Source organism: Vitis riparia, chromosome 1, assembly GCF_004353265.1.
Source record: "Vitis riparia cultivar Riparia Gloire de Montpellier isolate 1030 chromosome 1, EGFV_Vit.rip_1.0, whole genome shotgun sequence".
In the NCBI taxonomy this organism is placed as follows: Eukaryota; Viridiplantae; Streptophyta; class Magnoliopsida; order Vitales; family Vitaceae; genus Vitis; species Vitis riparia.
In genome coordinates, this window is record NC_048431.1 from 7,013,310 (window position 1) to 7,034,746 (window position 21,437).

The 21,437-nt window shown below is 34.5% G+C and overlaps 2 protein-coding genes across 7 annotated transcripts; one reads left to right on the forward strand and one right to left on the reverse strand.

Moving 5' to 3' along the window:
- The first annotated feature begins 848 nt into the window (after positions 1-848).
- Positions 849-13,749, forward strand: LOC117913639 (protein GLE1). Its single transcript, XM_034828671.1, has 15 exons — positions 849-1,091; positions 1,242-1,412; positions 1,513-1,668; positions 2,019-2,130; positions 3,065-3,213; positions 3,554-3,722; positions 5,305-5,545; positions 5,778-5,887; positions 10,554-10,624; positions 11,522-11,603; positions 11,699-11,779; positions 12,333-12,416; positions 12,689-12,820; positions 13,004-13,126; positions 13,214-13,749. Coding segments are annotated over exons 1-15 (1,989 nt in total). The 5' UTR covers positions 849-1,089; the 3' UTR covers positions 13,520-13,749.
- Positions 13,750-13,875: 126 nt separating this feature from the next.
- Positions 13,876-20,512, reverse strand: LOC117913663 (E3 ubiquitin-protein ligase RGLG2-like). 6 transcript variants are annotated; one of them, XM_034828713.1, is made up of 14 exons: positions 20,442-20,460; positions 20,113-20,172; positions 19,285-19,627; positions 16,572-16,656; positions 16,347-16,487; positions 16,134-16,247; positions 15,932-16,029; positions 15,575-15,654; positions 15,401-15,506; positions 15,172-15,299; positions 14,898-15,081; positions 14,671-14,727; positions 14,398-14,569; positions 13,876-14,287 (listed from the first exon to the last, which is right to left on the reverse strand). In XM_034828713.1, the coding sequence occupies exons 3-13, from the start codon at positions 19,534-19,536 to the stop codon at positions 14,486-14,488; spliced, it is 1,329 nt and encodes a 442-aa protein (XP_034684604.1). In that variant the 5' UTR covers positions 19,537-19,627; positions 20,113-20,172; positions 20,442-20,460; the 3' UTR covers positions 13,876-14,287; positions 14,398-14,485. The 6 variants fall into 6 exon arrangements, with proteins under 6 accessions (XP_034684604.1, XP_034684595.1, XP_034684629.1 ...); XM_034828704.1 differs by lacking the exon at positions 20,442-20,460 and adding an exon at positions 20,294-20,429; XM_034828738.1 differs by lacking the exon at positions 20,113-20,172 and having other exon boundaries at positions 20,442-20,512.
- Positions 20,513-21,437: the final 925 nt, after the last annotated feature.

Consider the following 21,437-nt stretch of genomic DNA (forward strand, 5'->3'; position numbering starts at 1 on the left):
TTGGTATGAGATTCCTGTGTAAACATTCTTGGATTTATGATGGTTTTGTAAACACCTTTCTCGTAGGAAGAGTGCTCTCCTTTGGGAACTTCCACAACTATCCAAATGCGAGGAAGATATGTTTTACTTTGTAGAATATTTGGTACTTGAATCTTAAGATTTTAGTTGAATAATTTTGGAATTTTAGCCCAACACTCACCTAAATGGTGTTTTGAGGGACTCTTTTCCTATCCCTACTTTTTCTCTAAATAAATAAATAAATTGTGATAGTTAGGGGTTGTTAGTTAATGGTTTTGAAAAATAGTTTATTTTAACACATTTAATAATAAAAGAACATAAAACATAATGTTTTCAAAAAATATTTTTTAATTATATTTTATTGTTTTAACTTATTTTCTGAAAATTGTTTTAAAAAATAAATTTATAAATATATAAATGATTAAAAAACCATTATACATAAAATTTATTTTTAAAATATGTTTAAAAACATTAAGAACAAATTAAAATATTTTCGATTTTCAAATATATTTTTGTTTTATAAAATATCAAATAACAATTTTAAAAAATTATTTTTCAAAATTATTTTTTAGAATTGTTTTTAAAAACAATTATCAAACAGACAATATTGTCATAAAACATCTATTAATTATTTTTATTGTTTTCAAATGTTTTCTAATGATTTAAAATAAAATAATAAAATAAAATTTATTTTTAAAAATATTTAAAACATGTTAAAAGAATTTTAGGTTTCAAAAAGTATGAAAACCGTTACCAAACATGTAGTAACTTTTTTTTTTTTTTTGGTTTTTCTCTCTCTTGCCATATTTCTTTTCAAGTTTTAAATCAAACAAATATTTAACTTTCCCCCTTGTGGATGGTTTTGAAGCCAACGAATGCTGTGAAGCTCAAAGAAAAATTATCCAGGCGATTCAAGAATCGCTAATTCGAACTCGAGCAAACCCTCTTGCCACCAAAAAGAACCCTTACACTTTCTAGGGTTTCAGCTGTAGCTTGGGTTCGAACGGTCTCAATTCGAGAGTGTGGAGAAAAACCTTCGACTTTGAAGAACTTGGGATCGCATTGTTAGCGATGTAGGTTTCCTTTTCTTTTTTTTCTTTTTTTTCTTTTTTGGTTTCTTCCCCCAAAATTTTCAAATATATAAATTCTAGTTTGAATTTTTAGGAATTTTGTTGTGGTTTATGTTTCTGACAATAATATCTTGTGGGGTTTTGTTGATTTAGGGGAGCTGTTAAATTAGAACTTCGCTGTCCCCAAAATGAGAACGGAATTATCGCCGCCGATCCGGAACCAGATTGGAGCTTCGAAGCTCTTGTGTCGGAGCTGAATTCGTTAGAATTGAAGCTCAATTCATCGTCAATATTTCCTATCCCTTTTACTAAAACAGAGTCGCGGTATTCTATTTTGTTTGCTGGTGGCATTGTATTTATTAATTATTTTTTTCAGAATATTTGTTATTGAACTTTTCATATCTTTTCATTGTTTTGTGCTTAGAGGACTTTCCAATGTGAAGAAGGGCCCAACCGCATTTGTAATGCGGGTATCAGATGATGAGATGGAGGATGTGGAAAGAGAGGGTGGGGTTGAAGAAGTTTATGATCGGAGTTTAGTTGCAGGGAGCCGATTTGCCTGTGATGAACTTTATCTGAGGTATGAAACTATATTGTCAGTGATCAATTTTATCTGAGGCATAAAGTGTTGGTTGTTGAAGTGACTGAAAGTGAATGTAAATAGTTCTGCTAGGCTTGAATATGTGGATCAATTTATTTTCTTCAGGCCTAAATATTGAAAAATCTAGGATTCATTATTGAAGATAAGAGTTACAAAAGCCATGTGAATAATTGCTTTTAATTCTACTTTGTAATGTGGTTTGAGCATTTATGTTACATGTATACCTGTTGTAGAATTTGTTGCCTCAATGAATTTTTAATTTAGTAACTTGATGTGTTTGTTTTTTGGGCTTGTAATTCTGAATTGAGATTGTGCAAATGGCCTTTCAGTGATAGTGATGATGAGTCAAATCTTCATGACCAATTCCACTTGATGGATAAAGCAGGAGTAGCAGAAGGTGCATTTTTTGAGCTAACTCACGAGCATCAGCTTGCAGTTAAGGTGCGGTACTTGTTCTAATTGAAGTATCTGATAACCTTGAAACTGATCAGCATTTTGGATTTTTGATCTTTATGTTTGGGGGGTGTCATGTTAAGGTATTAGAGATGTTGGTATGGCGGATGATCCAACTTCTATTTCTATATTTGATGGCAATTACCTGGTAAATACCATGCAAGATCACTGCAATAGAATGAAAATCATGATTGCACATTCCTTCATTATTATTTTTTCGTCATGGTGCCAAAGAAACATGGAAAGATGATAGGAGTACTAAAATATGCTTATGTATGCATGTTTGTATATATATATGTATGTAAGTATGCACATATGATTGAATGATATTTTGATAGGTAACATTTTTCTTTTAATTTTTTTTATGTCCCTATTGAGACTCGAAACTAGAATTTTCCACATACCACTCCCAAGCTGAAGAAACATGGAAAGAATGTGTATATGGATGGATGGATGTGTATTTGCATATATATATATATATGCATATATGTAACTATGTATGTGTGTTTGGTTTTTGATAGGCAATGTTTTTCTTTTAATTTTTTTATTTGTTCGTATTGAGACTCAAACCTAGAACCTTGCACATCCCTGCCCCAAGTATACAAGAGTTGTTCATGACAGTGATCTCTCTCTCTCTCTCTCTGATATGTGAATTTAAGTAGACAAGAGGGTTCATGATAACAATCTCTTGAAACTTATTTTTTCATTTCTCACTCCCCTGTGTTGATAACATTAGTGGTTTCTCTGTGTTGTTATCTGAAGTGGCTTATTCTGTTTGAGCACTGAGCTTCCAAAATGCATATTAGCAATGTACTCTTTATTCTCTCTCACCCTCTCCCCCTCTATATGCACATGGACAATGGTTGTATTTACCTGTTTGTTTTTCTTTGCTGGAATGACATACAATTGCTTTGATAAACAGGAGGAAGTTAGCACCCAAATTTCAGTATTGGAGACAGATCTAGTGCATGAAAGGAAAAAATCTACATCTGCAATTGTTCGGGTTGAGAAATATATTGAAGCAAGGCGGGAGATGGATAGGAAACTTGATATTCAATATCAGCGCAATATGTAAGCTTCACGTTCTGGTTCTTTATTGCATTTTTTTTTTAATCCTGAAACAAGGTTAATCATGTCTTTGGCTTATCATTCTGGATTTTTTAGTCAGCTATTCATATTTATAATTTAGTTTGGCTATTTTCCAAAATGTCAAAGCATCATTACATTTGGTCTTAAATTTTTGGTTGGCAACTATGGTCATTCCTTACTTAAACTGTTTTGACTTGTTCCTGTTTGGCAAGATTGAAATTTGGATTACCTACTGCATCAATTATGCCTTGTGTGGTTCTGTGCTTGCTAAATTATTACAGAAGTTCAGTGGCATTCTTGACTTTTAATTGGAACAATTTAGTGCAGAAGCGCTTGACAACCACATGACTGCTGTTCAGAGGGACCATGAACATAGATCCCAAATAGAAGAAAGGCGAATAAGGAATGAGGCTGCTTTTGAAGAGGCAAGAAAAGAGAAGGCTCTTCAAGAAGAAAAGCTACGTCAAGAAAAGGCTAAAGGAGAAGCAAAGGTTTGTTTAGTTGATATTCCAGTTTCATTGATGTTTTGTTGGTGAATCTCTGGTTGTAGTATTTGTGACATATTACTACTGTTTTAGGTATCTATTCAGGTATATTGAAATGGTTATTTATTTATTGGTGTTGTATTCTAAATGACTTTATTTTTTTCCTTGTGGCATCTGAAACTTGGATGTTTTTGCTTTTAAACTCAAAAGAATGATATTCATACATCAATTTGTTGCCATCTGTTTACTCTGGCATGGTTATCCATCACTGCAGTTATGTCTTGATTTTGGAGCTATCCATGTTTTTCCTACTATTTTGACTCATTCAAGAAGTGCTTAACACTTCTGCATTAATTTTTATTATGCTGTATCCAATTACTTATATCCATTATTGAGATCCTTTTAAGCCGAATCATTGTATTGTCAAATTTTGGGATGTGAAAGATCCGATGCCTAGACACATACCAGCATCAGACGCATGTTGTCTTTCTCTTAGAATCTTGTGCAAATTTCATACTTTGACTCACCACAGGTCAAACCTATTATTTTCAGTAAATTTCTCTCACCTAATCAAGAATTGATCAATTTTTCACCACTGTTGTAGTAAGTGTGCCCTAAGTCAAGCCTTGACCTCTAATAGAAAATATCTCAGACTAAATCTTCAGTTGGAATGCTTCACAGGAATGCAAAGAGCCCAAATTTGGATTCTGATATGGCTTGTTGGATCTGATACTGCCTGTTGGATCTGCAAATGCATTTGGTCCAACTTTGGTTGGCATGTTGAAAATAAGTAGAGAATTATTAAAATAAGAAACACCAACCTATCAAAAAATTAAAAATTAAAAATTAAAATAAGAAACACCAAGCTCAAGGATTTATATGATTCACTTAATAGGCTATATTCACCAAGATGATCTACAAAGTTTAATAAAATAACTTATTTATGGTGGATTTTCACCAAAAACCACCAAAATGGTGTGTTGATAGAGTTGTAGAGCCTGAAACAAGAAGCGTCCTTGACATAAAAAATGGATTTGTTCTGACAATCATGGAAACCAGTACCCAAAACAAACCTGAACAAGAATTGTGTAGAGAACCGCTCTCCACTGTAGAAACCATACTCAAAGAGTCACAATGATTTTTCTTAGAAGGCTCTCTCCTAAAGTAGGACATCTCTACTTTAGGTACAACCAAATTACACTCTGAACCCCTTAAATTGTATAGTTGCGAACCCAAAGTCCTCATTGAGCAAGGAATAGAAAGTCGGCAACTTCTATCCCAACTTGAAAACCCCAAAAGAAGTTTCCTTGAAGCAAAATCTATACAAAAAGAACCCTCAATACGCAATTGGATACATATTCCCAATGACAACTTAAATTTATATGATATTTTGTCTGTTCAGATATTGATTTTATACACTAAACAACAAAAAATTTAAGACTGTTTAAAATTGTCCCAAAATTGAAACAGGGCTGATCTGACAAGAGTCAAAACCACTTGGCGTCTGTGGCATAGGTGCTTGTCTATTATATACTTTAGGATGATAATACTTAGTTTGTCAGAAGTAAGTTTTATATTTTGGATGCAGGTTAGACTTGAGTTGGCGGCAAAGAAGAGAGCTGAGGAAGCAAAAATAGCAGCTTTGGAAGATGAGAGAAGAGCAGCAAAAGAAGCTGCAGAAAGGGAAGCTATTGGAGCCTCTACAAGAGATGCTACTGAAGTTGCCCCAAAGGAAGCTACAGGGCACCAGATAGATGCTAGTTTGGGAATTTTAAATGCTCAATTGAATGGATCCAAAACTGATGGAACTAAGAAAGCACAATCAGCAGGTATTTCTATTTCCAAATTGAAAGGACATGACTTTTTCTTTCTACCAGCCAAAACTTTAAGGAATCTAATGGTAGTTTTTCTTTTTAAATCAAGCCAACACCATGGCTGTCTTCTATCAAATTTCAACACCTTTAATACAATTTCTTGCTTAGCAGTACTTTAAGTTATTTTTAGATGCTTCTCATAAGATTTTTTCTTATCTAAGAATGCAACTCACAAATATGATTACAGGTAATATACTTAAGTCTGCAGAGAGTGCCCTAAAATTAGAGCAAGGGAGACTACAGAAGTACAAGGAGTTAGATGAAAAAACCCAGGCACTAGGACAAAGTTCCAATAAGGTAATGCCAGAAATATTGCTTTTGTGATTTATAATTTATATGCTTAGTTTTCTGGTTGTTTTGGTTAGTCTTCTACAATTTTATAGCATTATCACACTGCATTAATTTTTTTTTTTTTTTAAATTACTCAATTTGCAATATCCATGGTGTTGAAACTACAGCCTTGTAGTGGAATATTCTAATGCATTTTGATATCTATCAAATATCAAACTTCAAGCTTAAAGCTTCAAATGTCCACGCATCTCCTTCAAGAATCTTGGCCCATACGACAAACTCTGCTTAGGTGGAGGTTTGGTCCTCGAGTCTTAGTTCAATTTATGGACATAGAGAACCCATCTCCCCTTAATCCCTCTTAAGTTATCCATGGATGGCCTATTGCCTCTCCTTTTACACATATTCCTTTTCCTTTCAGGGAGTTGGCTATTCCTCCTAACCCTGAAGTTGGCTGTAATCAGTCTACTGCGGTAGTCTGTGTTCATGCTTCTGTGACACTTCTACTGTGATTACTCCTTTTGGGGACTCTTTAATGAATGTAATAAACTTAGTTCCTTTAGAACACTTATCAAATGACAATCCCTAATAAATGGATTAGCCATAAAGGGCCTTTTATCCAATGAGATTGGAGTAGCTAGAGTGCTGTTGTCCACTTTAAACATTAGGCTACTGAACCTCAAAGACCATGGATCCCTTTGATCCATGCCTAAGTTAACATCTACTAAATGAGAAGACATAGGTCCCCTTACTCAAACTTGGATCATTGGTTTGGTATTCATGTATTCTGGTTTAAGGAAGGATCTTCTGGGAGTTGTTGGTTATAATTATCTATTGAAAATTGGAAAAAGAAAGGGTGGTGAAATTTTTGTTTTTCTCCTTAAAGGTTGATTTGGTGTGTCTCCAGGAGTAAAAAAGTGGATTCTATGTCCATTAAGGCTGTAAGAAGCTTGCAGGTGGATGATTAGAAGAAGGATTTCTTGTCTTCTTGAGACAGGGTTTACCATCATTTAGGGTCTTTGTCACTCTGTTTGTTTGTGTTACCTTTCTATCTTCAAGGCCTCATCTGTTGTTACATTTAGGATTAAGAAAATTCAAACAAATTTTCTTTAGTTGAGGCCAGGCTCGGAGGAGAGATCACTTGATAGTTAGTAGTAGGTTTGCAATCTTAGATGCATTTTTTATTAATCATGAAACAACAAATTTATTCCATTGAAATAGTAAGTACAAAAAGGGATAAGAAATCCTTCCAAAAATAAATAAATAAAGGTTCCCAAAAAAAAAAGAGGAAAAAATATGTATGGACTTTTTTTGAGGAAATTAAAACAAGTTGCACAACTAGAAAAGGAAACCAAAAGAATGTTCAATCTCAAAACTGCTTCAAGAACTTAGAGTCCCTAATAAACAAAACCAACAGTTTTCTCACTTACCAAGCATGGAATTATTAACTATGCTTGTAGCCTTAAAAGACTAGCATCCTAAGTATCTAGTGACTTCAGAAATTTGGCAAAGCCACTCCAGCATCCTTCTATGGATCTCTTTCCTTTATGGACATTTTTAAGATGATAATACTTGAGTCTCCTTCCGCCTAAAGATTAGGAAGGCTTAAAGTCTTAGCCTGCAGCAGGGCTCCAAAAGTGTTGGTGTATCTGCCTCAATAGCCGAATCTTTTCCAACAGGTTTAGAAAAAACTTTCAACAATTTACTTGTTACTAGTGTGATACTGAAGCATTCCTCTAGGCTCTAGCTGTCCTAGGTTACAAAAGAATAGCGACAAAATCTAATTTTATTGGGCTCATCATAGCCAATATCAGCTTAGGACTTCTCTTACCACCTAACCCATTGAAATTGCTGGCCAGGCTCCAGTTTGGTAATAAAAAACCCAAAGGAGTGCTCAAAAGGCATTGGTGGCAGAAGCGCATAGAGAAGAATAGAAATAGACCAACCTTCCAAAGCCTCCATCTAAATAATCCCATCATGCCACTTAATGGATAGAACCATTTAGTCCATAATCCAGATATTTGAACAAAAATACAATCTAGAAATATTTGACACTTCAGTTTAGGAATAAAAAACTCAAATTTGTGCTCAAAGGCATTGGTGGCAGAAGCGCATAGAGAAGAAAAGAAATCAACCAAGCTTCCAAAGCCTCCATTTAATTAATCCCATCATGCCATTTTATGGATAGAATCATTGAGTCCATAATCCAGATATTCCAACAAAAATACAATCTAGAAAAATTTGACACTACAACAGTTAAACAGGCTAGAAAAAAAAAAAGTAACGAAAAAAGAAAAACAGAAAAAAAAAAAAAAGAAAAATCCAATTCAGTCAGCCTTCCTAAAAAACACCAAGGTAGGAGCAGCACATGCTGATATTTGCTTGAATAGTAATGCCAAGAGCTACATAGTAGCAAAGTGGCTAACCAAATCAACTATTAACACAATAAGCCTTACATAGACCCCAAACTGGTATTCAAACCAGTACATCCAGTTCATTTAGAATCAAAGCAATGCAAATTGCTCTATTCAAACATGTACAGCCTTGTGGTCAGTTGATTTAGAATTGATTCAATGCAAATGCTCAACCATGCGCATAATGCATACTGGAATCTATGCAATGCAAGTCACAGACTTTGGAGGCCAAGAAGGGTATGTTAAAGCTCAATAAGGTGTGGAAATGATAGGCTCTATTGGATTTAGATTTGTGATCCCTTTGGGTAAAATGGAGGTCCAAGAAAGCTGAAAATAGTATTCCAAAGTGACCCTTAGGTGCACTCTTGCAAAATCTAGAGGGTGTCCTGCACAATTAACAATTGTGTTTGTGCCACACCACTCCAACCTAAATCCTAATGCCATAGTCCTAAGTCTGAGTTTGTGGCTCAAAAGATATCAGGTAGAATTCAGCCTAGACTACCCCGCCTTAAATCACCCAACCCATTCAGGAGCATAGGTAGGCAACTTCCAAGGGCACTCAATGACATCCTATACATACCTACATGCAGTATAAAACAGCCCCAGAAAGTCATTTCAATGAATACCAAATGCATTTCACTTGTCTTGATCATTCATTTGTCACTTAAAAGTACACACAATAGGCCATTTCCTTTTGCAACACAATCAATACCCTAACAAGTCACAAATGCATGGAAAAACAATTAAATTTTTTTCCCGTTTATCACCCATCCTAATCCACAATTCTAAGCTTAAAATGCCAAAACCAAGTGTCTGAAATTCAAGTCCCAAAATTATAGCAACTTGTGCACAAGTTATACTACCAAAACTGCTATCACTCATATAAACCAAAATTTCATTATCAAACACATAGTTCAGGTTGCAAGTTCTATGCAAAATCATGCTTTATAGTTCTGGAATAAGCTGCTAAGTGATGTTCAACAAGCACAGTTCAATTACCATTAGGTCTGACTATTGTGAACAGGAAAACTCAATTAGAGGCTCAACCGTTATTCCAGGATTTCTACTCAATCAATCAGTCTAAACAAGCTGATCCATGTACAATTGCATTCACAACAATTATGCAACTACCAAAAGAGTTCATCAGCTATTCAAAAACAAGGCAACTGATGTTATGAAATACTGTACAGGGCTTGGTAGTCAGAGAAAGACAGAGTTTCCATTGTAGACACAGTGCATTTGTCAAGGTGTAATGCAAATGGGCATTTAATTTACAATGCACTCATTTAAAAACTGAAATTATGGAAGGAAAACTCAGCGCAGAATCCAAGGAATGACGCAGCCAAGTGATCAGTAGAAAGTTTCCAGTGAAAGCAAACCACCACACCTAACCCCCTAAAGCTTTCTAGATCATGCTTTGCCCACTTGAATTCAACTTGCCATACTCAATGACCCAATAGGTGAAGGAGGACCAAACTGGAGCCCTATAATGCACTTTAACACCGCCATGACGGGTTTCTTGAACAGAGTGAAATAAAAGAAGTGGTGGTAATGGAGAGAAACTTTGCAGGAATTTTAGGTGAGAACACTATGTTAGGGGCCTGTGCTAATCATTCTCTGGGTGCTCTGGATCAATAAGAGAACTAGGGTTTTTGAAGATCTGTGTAGGACTAGATATCTCATGAGATTCCATTTATTACCATTTTTCTCTTCAGGAGTTTTGTGTTTAAGGCATGCATTTTATTATGATTTTATTGGATTGTGGAGGATTGTGAAATGAAGGCAGGGGGTGTTTAGAAGGTAGCATTGACTGGAAAGCTGGAAAGGTTTCCAGGTTAGAGCCTTCTCCAAATTGGTTGGTTCTGGTTGGCCATTTAGGTAGAGTGTCATGCTTATTTGGAAGGTTTGATGGAGATGTCCTCTCGAGGGAGATCTTAGCTGTAGTTATCTCATAGGTTACTCAGGGGATGAGGGAGCCATGACAATTGGATTCTTTAATCTGTAAGATAATTGATCTTTCTAGAGATTCGGTTGCTCTTTTGAGTTATTTGTGTAGGTCACAAAATTGGATAGCTAACAGGTTGCCCGAACAAGGAACCTTTTCTTGGAATTCTTTATTTGTGGATGCTGGTGGTTGTTATTCTCAGTGGGTTAATTTCTGTAATAAAGTTTTGTTGCTTATCAAAAAAGATATATTTAGAATTTAAATGCTGGCTTATTTCCCTTAAACCATTCTGTCACTTGGTTTCATGTATGGGCAGGATTTTCATAGACATGAACAGCAATTTGCTAGGCGAATAAGACAAATATCAGGGACAAAAGAGAATGTCAGGTAGGTGGAGACTTTCATTTAGGTTCATGGATTGTCATGGTATATTATTGTTTTTTAAATGTAATTTCTGCGTGTTTGCAATGTGTTATGATAGTAACCAATAAATTGAAGGAACTTGCCAAGTTTTGAAAGTTTTGACTTTAACCATGCTTTTAAGCAAGATACATGACCCAATGCCCACCAAAATCTAGCAACTATTCTATCCTTGCCTTGGAGGTGGACCTTACACAGGACAAAAGTCTATATGGAGATGATTTCAGCCTTTGCACCTTGTGAAGGTCTGGCAACCTAATGCTAAATGCTTCCTTATTTCTGTCATAGCTCAAGGGAGTTTGGACAGAATATTTTTCAATAATGGCTCCCAGCATTCCTATTGCTTACCATGTATGACTTGTGGGATTGGGGGCTGGAGCATGTGGATGGAGATGCACACCCTCACAGGAATTCATTTTTGTTTTGTTTTTGTTTTTGTTTTTTTTTTTTTTTGTATATATATTTTTTTTATGAGAAAGAAAAACATTGTTGGAAACTAGGAAGGAGGCACATGAGTTCTTTCTTGATTTGAGGTGATTCTCTTTTATGTGTGTGATTTTACGCCCTATTTCTGTGACTTTGTACTCGCTGAAATGAGGGTTGTGGTAGTTTCTAAAATCAATAGGCCATGGGTACTCAACCAATAAGAATAACTATCTCACAACTTTCAAATTAGCCCTTATAACATGATTTAAGAAGATAAGTTTGTTAATATTTTTTACACTTGTTCTCAGTTTTGGTTTCTCAATTTGCATAAGTTTGACATGACCACATCTCTGAAACATTTCTTTTCAATACTTCCAATTTATGTTGAAATACTTGTACATATTAATGCAACTTCTACTATTGATCTACTTTCTGCAGAACAAAAGGGAATGAACTAATTAAGATTTTCAACGATCCTCTTTGCCCTCAACCAATCAATGTTGCAATATTTGTGAAGAAGGTATTGTCTATTGTTTGGTCTGGAATCACATTTTTTCACTCCCACTGCATGTTGATAGTATGTTTATATGCAATTCCAATTTTTTGATACTGCAGGTTGTTTCCTACTTTGAAGTGGATCAGCCTAGTAAGGTTACTTATGCATGTGGTCATGTCATTGTTTTTGTTACTTCACAGGTACAATGTTGTTCATACTTCCCTTTTTTTTTTCCTCCTTAATTGTCAGCACAAAGGGGTTGTCTGTGGGGTTTGGAATGGGGGAGAATTATCTGCAGTGTCTAATATTAAGCAGGATTTCATGATTTCTTGGATCATTTGAAGTTAATAACATTGCAGTAATTGGAGAAGTAGATATTAGGTCATCATTCATGTCATTTTATACAAACACACAATGTATGTATTTACAAAAGAAGTCTATTTGGTATCATACAGGATGTAGACACTATTTAGGGAAGTTATATCCATATACTGGCATTGCTGGTTGGGGTACTAAAGCATTGACTCAAGAGTCAATCTCCAATTGTTTAGTCTGAAAATACCTGTTAGGTCATTGGTTAGGTTGGTGGGTAGCCCTCCCAAGCTGCTGCCCTTGTACACAACATAATTATGTATATTATTTAAATGTGTCATGCCTATGAAAAAGCATATATGTTATCTAAATGTGTCTCATACCACTGGTGTTCTTGGGTTTATTCTAATGAGTTGCATGTATCTTTAATTTATGAATCAGGTTCCATATGCAATGGATCTTCTTCTTGCTGAATTACATCGAGTTTGCATATATACTGTGCCAAAGCATATAGATTACTCAAAGGTGACTCAAATTTTCAACTCTCACCAGCCATTCTTCATTAATGCTCTGTGGGGACATGCCATCTGAGGGAACAATTTATTGTGCCTTGGATATTAATTGAATTTGACAAAACTTGCCTCCTGGAATATCCTTATGTTTCCATGATCAGTTAACCCTTGCATGGACAAGCCATGCAAAGTGAAGGTTCAGAAAGATTTAGATGGGTGTCATGCTTTTTATTGTTACTGGTGTCACTGCTTGCATAGATTCTAAAACCTTTCTTGCTTCTTCAGTCAGCATTCAAATCGAAAGAGGATTACTACAAAATGATTGGCTATCGAGAAGAAAATGGGAAAATTGAAAGAACTGAAGATTATTTGAAACGACTGGCATGTTACATGAAATTATATGCGGCACTGGTTCAGGTTTTGTTACTATCATACTATGCACTGAATGAATTTGAGGGCCCTAGTTTTCTCTATGCTGAAACTGAATTTTATTTTTTATAATCTACTTTCTCCATCATGAGATTTGTTGTCCCACTTACTCCATGCATCTTTTAACTTTTTAAAACCCTAGCAGGAGATTAAGATGGTTTGTTTTGGCAGACTGAAGCTGATGGCGTTCAAAACCCACATGGTCTAAAGGAAGGTTGGGCATGGCTGGCAAGGTTCTTAAATGCTCTCCCTGCCAATGTATATACCGCAGTTGCGCTTGAGGTGTTCCTGCAAGTAAGCCAACATAGAAACTTATTATAGTTTAGCCATTTGAACTGATTTTCAAATACCACAGAATTAAAACATTTCTGCATTCCCCAGGTGGCAGGCTTTGCTCTCTTTCGAAAGTACAGATCTCAGTTCAGGAAGATACTAAAGGTCATCTCTGGCAACTTTCTGGTTGCACTTAAAGCACAAGCAGAGAAAGTAAAAGAACCGAAGTTGAAGCAAGTCATTGGAAATATTCAGTACTATGTGGAAAAAAACGAGTTCCTTCAGGAACCAGAAGGATGGAGGATGCAGGGTTCTTTATTATCGGGTTCTATGGTGCCTGAGCTAGACTACCCAGATTCCTATCATCATCCATCGAATTACTCGGGTTCCTATCGTTATTCATCATACTACTGATGACTAACAGCTAAAATTAAATTATAGCTTTTTTTTAACAAAAAAGGGAATTTCCAATGTATTGGATTTGTATGAAGAGCAAGTCACCTAGTGCAAATGACATACTACTAAACAAAAAGACAGTAAACCAAGAAAAACGGAAGAAAGGAAATCAAATTTGAATCTCCAGCAATGAATACATTGTGCTCCAGTATAATTGTTGTTCATAATTTTTCTTTATTGAACTGGAATTAAACTGTCTGTTCGTTTAATGTAAGGATTGAGCTGAATACTAGAATACTACTGTTTATTTTTTAGGTATAGTAAGTATTTATAACTTTACCAGCCCACATCTAACATCAAGGAGGCGTGCTGCATTTAATAATCCAAAACCTTAATGCGTTCTTGTACATCAAATTCAAAACAATGCAAACAAATTTGTGCTATACACACACTGCAAACTATCGTCATTTCAAAGAGGGGGGAAAAGGGCTTCAATACAAACCAATAAAAGAATGAACAAAAAAGAAAAAAAAAATACAAAATGCCTCTGTCCACGCAAAATGCAATCCAATCCAAACAGTCTTCTCCTAATGAAGGGTGTAATTGTATGGGGGATCCTCGGTCTTCTGAAGGTCATGGTTGATAAATCTCTGAGGAATTTCTCCTTCCATCGAGGCATCACGTTTCATATATATATACATACAAAGCTAGTAGTGTTACAGTAACTCTTCAGTAGGAGTTCATGTCCCAGGCCAAAATGCACCTTCACCAAGTTGCAAAACATCCCTGTAAATCACAGAAAAAGTTAACCTATATCTATTTAATAAATTTTAATTTTTCAAAACAAAAAGTATTAATAGTAATAATAGCAAATGAATAACTGTGCCATTGCAGACCTTGACTTTGGCATTTGGCGAGCATTTGCCAGGACAAATAGAGTTCCAATCTGAGAGCAGGGGGATCTAAGGACATGAACACAACAGCTTATTGATACAGCTTTATTCTAGTCTGGATCGGGCTTCGGCAAATGGGGCATGAATTGAGGTCTACTCCACACTCACAGCAAGTCTGCCAGTTTAAAGAAAAGGAAAATTTCTAGGTGGTCAGCATAGTGTCATCCTTGGACCTCAGGGCATGAAGAAATAGTTAACACATGGAAAGTAGTTTACCTGATGACCACAACCAAAAGCCATATCCTTTGGATTACTGAGACAAATGGGGCAAACCTGTCCAAGTTCAAACCAAATAAGTAATTGATAAAGAGAAAGAAGATCACTTCTCTTCAAATAGATTCAAATGACAGCTACATAGATTTGGTTACTGTCTTACTGATAACCACATGAAGTAGATAAGAGAAAATGAAGCATAGCCATATTTGGGGAGCAAGTCTATATACCTTGTTATCATAAAGAGAATTAGAAGATGGGCCTGTGCTGACTGTTGCCTCATCTTCAGGATAAGACTCAACGCTTTTTTGGAAACTGTTTGAGTGGTAAGGTTTCGAGCTGCTGCTGAAAGAAGGTGTTCCATACTGGGGTGGGGGGAGAGGAACCCTAGTAGGAGCATTCCCTCTCCTTACACTGCTTGATGAATAAACAGAAAATATAGCCAGTTAGATTTGAATAACTAAGAGCCTGCAGAAACATCAAAAAACAAGATTCAATCATTACCCCAGTGTATTGAGATCAATAGTTGCTTTATATTGGGAAGGAATTTCCATCAAGGCTGCAAGAGCAAACTCTGTCTGTGTTCTCGATGAATCAACATTCTTTGACATAATTTCTGTAAAATTCACGAACTAACAAGACAAAGCAAAACAGTCCTTCCGAATTTAGTATGTTTGAATATAGGAACATGGCACCTAGTATGTACATGACAATGACAATGACAATCCCTTACCTGGAAATTATCGAAGGCACGAGCAGGGATGTTGTCATCGAACTCCCTCATCACATCCCAAGGCCCATCTCCAACCCCAACCAAAATTATTGACAAGGGGTACTTACTGCAATTAAAACAAGCGTATAAGAATGTGGATTGACAATCAAAAGCAAACGAGTTATGAATACCTACCTTGCTTTTACAATTGCATCGATCGTCTTTTGCTCTTGAGAGCTGAGCTGGCCATGCTGTGTATCAACGCTTCGTGTCACCTAAGGCAGCAGAAAACCTCAGTCAGTCACAACTCCATGTTGCAGCCAAGGATGGACACACGATTATTGTTCTCTAGTATCGAAAGATGTATATTTTTAACTGGCGAGGGGGACAGAGTTGGGGGATTTGTTATTAAAGAAGACCATCAAATGCTCTTATGAACATAGTTTTTATTTTTGTTCCTGACATCTAATTTGAACAGAGTTGAAATGAACTATATATTTTATGATGCTTGCAAAACCTATATAGATAAAATTTGGTCCAGAACTGAATTACCTGTCCATCAGCTATTATCAGCAAAACATGGTATTGGCCACCACTTTTCTCAACAATGGTCGAGGCCATTTCAATGATGGGTGCAAAAGAGGTGGGTCCTGCAATAAGAAAAACAAACCTTTGCTGTAAGAACTAACTGCTAAATTTCCAAAGCACCATATCCAATGAATAGCCAAGTAGATAGAATCAATATAAGCAGAACCTGCAAGTCGAAGGCTGGGAACCAATTCTCTGTATCTCATCAGCACTTCTTCAAATCCATTACAGGGCCTCTCGTCCTGGTAGAAACTGAAGATATCTTGATCGTGTGTTGAGGCTGCAATGAGATGTGAGAAAAAATTGATTTCCAATTTTCCACAATTGTGATGGTAAACTCTAAATAAATAACTTAAGGTGATGCTCTAAATGAGATTACCATCTCCAAATCCAAAGCAGGGAATCAAGTTATCCTCATCAAATGCAGATAAGGTCTTCCCAATAATACTTATTGCTTGCTCATATGGATTTTGACCCCTTCCAATGTGATGTAAGCTCTTCCTATTGAATGACCTGGAACCTGATTTCCAATAAAAGTTCAGCAATTTCCATGATAAGGCAATTGAAGAAGTTGTAACTTACAAGAATGCAGATGGGATCAAACCTGTCCACTCATTACTCTTGGTGAAGTCAATACCAACAATGAGGTTAGAAGACTCTAGGCCAGCTTGAGCAAGAGCAGCAGTAACCTGTGGGTGATCATCTTCAGTACTTATATAGAATGATGAATAGCTAAAGCTTATTATGAAGGTAAAAGATAAGTTGAATTTCCTACGGTAGGATGTGTAGGCATATCACAAAATAAGGTCAGAGCTTGAAGCAGGCAAGGACATCATACAAAGGGAAGCTTAAAAATTTGTGGATGAGAAGAAGAAAGTGAGAATTGCCAAGTTCATACAACTTGTTTTGTTTGTACTCCCCATGGTTAGACACACACTCCACCTTTTTTTTCAAATAAAAGTAATTATGAAATATTGTCTTCATGTTATTTGCCTTAGGAAGAAGGGAATCATCGATAAGGGGAAGAAAAGAACAATATGGTCATTGCACTTCTCTTCTTTTTTTTCTTTTTTCTTTTTTTTTTTATATCAAAAACGGTGGGTCGTATAGAGAGTACAAGTACAACTTCCCTTGCTCTTCTTACAAAATTGCGCTTCCTGTGAAATGACGAAATCACCGGCTAACAAATTCTTTCATCCTTTCTTCTTAGTCCCTTCTCATCATTTTTAGTTTGAAAACCCTTAACACATTATATATATATATATGAAAAAAGGAAAAAGGGCAAAGAGGGGACAGAAGGTTGTGATTGGCGCTCTCATGCTGCTACGCTATGGGAGGTGGAACGGCCGCTCCCGACAGGATGGCAACAGGATGGGTTCTATCCCATTAAAAAAAATTAAATGGGTCGAGTCCAATTCGTTTAATTTTTTTCAAAAAAATAAAATAAAATATATTTTTAAAAATTTTCAATTACATTAAAATAAATATATTTTATAAATAATTAAAATATTATAATTTTTATAACTTATTTTATTAAAAAAAATTATTATAATTATTTTAATACTAAAAAAAAATTAATTTTATATATAATTTAGATAGAATGGAATAAGGTAATATTTAAATCAATTTTGACCCATTTTAGGTTTTTTAAAAAAAATTAAATTCATTATAATCAATTTATTTAAATTTCAAATATGTCGAGCATATGAAAAAACTCACTACACTGTCATTCCTATTCCTCCATTATCCATCAATTTTTTTTAAAAAATACATAATAGTTTTATTTTTATTTTTTTATCATTAGTAAAAAGAAATTGTTTCAAAATCAATATTACAACATACCTCGATTCTCTCAAATTGTTTTTCATTAGTAAAAAAAAAAAAGGTAAGGAATTGCTTAATAGTTTGAGAACAAGAAAGTTAAAACAAATGAAACTATGTACTTACACGTAAAGTTTAAGATTAAGAAAAAAAGATGGATAGATTAAAAAAGGGTGTTATCAAAATTTATTGAAATGATGGTTTATGTTAGAAAGAAAATAAATCAGGACACTTGTCCTTCAAGATTTTTATAGCGTAAAGGATGCGAAACCAAATACGTGTTTAAGATAAAAAATCCAAAATTTGATATATAATTAATATCAAATAGTAAAATATTTAACTCAATTATCAAATCATATTTAAAATATCCTTTATGGATTCCCACACGAAAATGAAATCAGATCGACTTTTAAAAAAACATATCTAAACATAAAAAACACATTTCATAAGCTATTTAAATTTATTTTTAAATATTTTTCTAATTTTTATATTAAAATTGTTTTAAATCATAAGCTATTTCAATAAAATCAACCGATAAAAGAATTAAAGGGAAAAGAAAAAAAGGTATACGTAAATAGTTTGCTTCCATTTTTATGTCAACATATTAATAATAGGGTAATTTGATTAAAAGGGTCTCTCAAAATTTAATTTTTGAAATTTAATCAAATATTTTTTTTTTTTGACATCATTTGAACAAAAATGTTCTTATTATTTTCTTGTGAAATTAATTATTTCTTTTAAAACTTATATATAAATATTTAAAATAAAAAATATCATTTATGTCAAAAATGAGTTACTTTTTTTTAAAAAAAAAAATGAAAATGGTTAGGACCTGTTTGGTTGTTATTTTTTAAAACTGTTCTGAAAAATAATTTTTGAGAATAGTTTTTAAGAAAAGTTTTTTGAAAAATGAAAACGGTGAAAAACAATGAAAATATTTTTTTATTGTTATAAAAAAAGTGGTTTTTGAGAACAGGAAAACACAAAAAAAAAACAAAAATATACCCCCTTTCCCAAACAAGATTTTTGTGTTTTCTGTTTCCAAGAACAAAAAATAGTTCTTAAAAACAGAACTAACATAGCCTTAGGCTATGTTTGGTTCCCAGAAAATTTGAGGGAAAATGCGAGGGAAAGAAAATACAAAGAAAAAGTAAAAGGAAAGAAAAAGTGAAGGAAAATAAAAAAATAGATTAAAAGTTGATAAATTATTTTTTTTGTTACTTCAAACTCATTTTATTTATTTTAACTCATCAATATAAAGATTAAATAATTTAAAAATACATAAGTTTTTAATTAGTTTTAATTATATTTGATTTTCTTTGATATTTTTCATTGGACAACCAAACATAAGAAAATCATTTTCCTTAGCATTTTTTTTCTTTCCTTTGTACTTTCCGGGAACCAAACATAGCCTTAGATTTCTAAGAAGCGGATTATTTCACCCCAATTAACCAAATATTTCTTAATAATAATAAGAGAAGGCGTATAGGTCTAACCTGATCCAAGCTATTATAATTATCAGCTATCCTGGAGTAACGCCGGTCCAATTGGGCGTGCCGGTGAGGGGTTTGAGCACCGCTGTAGTAGCGAGGTGGAGGAGGGCTGTGGTGCTGCGGCGTGTAGTATGGCTGGGCTGGATAGGCCTCCTCATAAGGCTGTGACTGTGAGTAACCATGGTTGTTGAATGAAGACGATTCAAACGACGGATATTGTCTCCCACTCCGCCCTTTCGAACTTTTCCCTCCCATCACCTATGCAATCTCTGCACAACTCCTTCCCAATTCCACACACCTCAATATTAACTCACTCTATCAATCAAAACCACTTGGATGATCTCCCCTGCACTCCAAATCAAATCGAATTTCAACACACCAATTACAGGAATTTAAAAGAAAAATGTATGTGGAGTAAATTTGATTGTCATAAAATACCAAAATTCGAAAAATTTTCTCGGATTTCTGTAGAATATATGACTCGGGAAATTGGGGAAGATGAAGAATTACACAGATGTATATAAACGGAGTGAGGGAGATATCAGCATGGAATGGTTGACGGCTGAATTAGGATTCAAGCGGAAAATTTCCAGGTAAAAAACTGAATATGAAAACAAAGACTAATAATAAAAGAGGCGGCGTAGTTGTCTAGTTGACCCATTCAATGACTGCCGACCTTCTGAGAAACGTTGACAAGTGGATTGTTCATAGAAAGAAAGCTATTGAAGAAGATGTTACAGAATTATTAGGGCTGGCCAAGTGGCTTCCCAGCACGCAATGCCTTTGTTTGTTTTGCTAAAGATTAGTAAAAACGTGAATCATATACGTAACCTAATGCGCAAGAAAAGCTGAATAGGGCTGGTCAACAACAACTCTTCCGATTTTCAGCATCTGTATACAAATAATAATGATAATACACAGATTAATAATAATCAAATAGTAGCGAAGCCAAATGAAATCACGGAACGGCGGGCCTGGATACTAAAGCAAAAGCCATGGTTTTGTCACTGACATCACATCGACTGTATCCGCTCCGTTTGGTTACCGGGAAAGGAAGGAAAATGTTAAATAGAAAACAAGCGAAAATCTGGTCGGAAGTGTGAACTTGTCAGCACCAAGTCAATGTGATTTAAATGAGAACCGATAAGGGCGGGCACGACCTCAAAATCAGTGCTTCTGGGAAGCTTCCTTGAGTGGAGCTGAACCCTCCTTGCCAGCTTTTCACTGCTTTTTAAAACTGTTTCATAATTGAGCTTTTGATCTAATAATATCTTTTTCTTTTTCGAACGGATCGAGTTGGAGTCGAGTCATTTGAAATTAAAAAAGAGGGATGCCCGGAGAATGCCCCGTCACGGCACCGGCCCACCACCGAATCTTCTGGGAACAGTACTTGTGACGGCTCTGTCTGTTTCTCTCCGTATGTTCGCATCACGTGGGGTAGGTAGAGTAGAGTCGTGGAATCGGTACATTATATTGGATGATACTTTTCCATCAGCAATCAATATTATAAGACTTTAGACCTACCACATCACTTTCCATATAAACGAATGATATATAAGTTTTTGTTGTTTACAAGATTTTTTATAAGAGTATGATAGGTTCAAAAAATAATTTTTAAATTATAGTAATAAAAAAGATAATTTCAAATCTATTATAGTTTTGTCCAAGAAGAGTGGAAATAAATTGAAATTGAAAATTCGTCTTTTCAAAAAATGATTTTAAAAAAAAAAAAATCAAATGAGAAATCGTCTCCAAATGATTTTCAAAAAATAAAAAAAATTAAAAGACAATTTAAAAAAAATAAAAAAATTAAGAAGTAATAAATCGTATCTTCCAGAGACGATTTAAAAAATATAAAAATAAAAATAAAATCAAGTAAGAAATTTATGATCGTACTCTTATAAAAAATCCATTGTTTTTTAATATCTTTATGTTTTGTTATTTTGTTCAATGACTCAAGTTTCAATATATATTTTCCATGACCTAAATTTCCAAGTGTGACATGTACCAATTTTAATATGTTAGTATTTTGTTTTCTAAAATATTTGTTAAGAAAACTTAACTAAATGAATTTTCTTAATACACCAAAATGGATCATGTCAACGCTGTACATGATAGAATTAGATTTTATTTTATTATTACTTTTTTGTTTTTCA

Coding starts and splice junctions, on each gene's coding strand:
- LOC117913639 (XM_034828671.1), top strand. Junction 5,546..5,777: donor TAAGAAAGCACAATCAGCAG/GTATTTCTATTT, acceptor ATATGATTACAG/GTAATATACTTAAGTCTGCA. Junction 12,417..12,688: donor AGCATATAGATTACTCAAAG/GTGACTCAAATT, acceptor TTGCTTCTTCAG/TCAGCATTCAAATCGAAAGA.
- LOC117913663 (XM_034828738.1), bottom strand. CDS start 19,536: ATGGGAGGGAAAAGTTCGAAAGGGCGGAGTGGGAGACAATATCCGTCG. Junction 16,657..19,284: donor ATTATAATAGCTTGGATCAG/GTTAGACCTATA, acceptor GATCACCCACAG/GTTACTGCTGCTCTTGCTCA. Junction 15,655..15,931: donor TGATAATAGCTGATGGACAG/GTAATTCAGTTC, acceptor CTGCTGCCTTAG/GTGACACGAAGCGTTGATAC.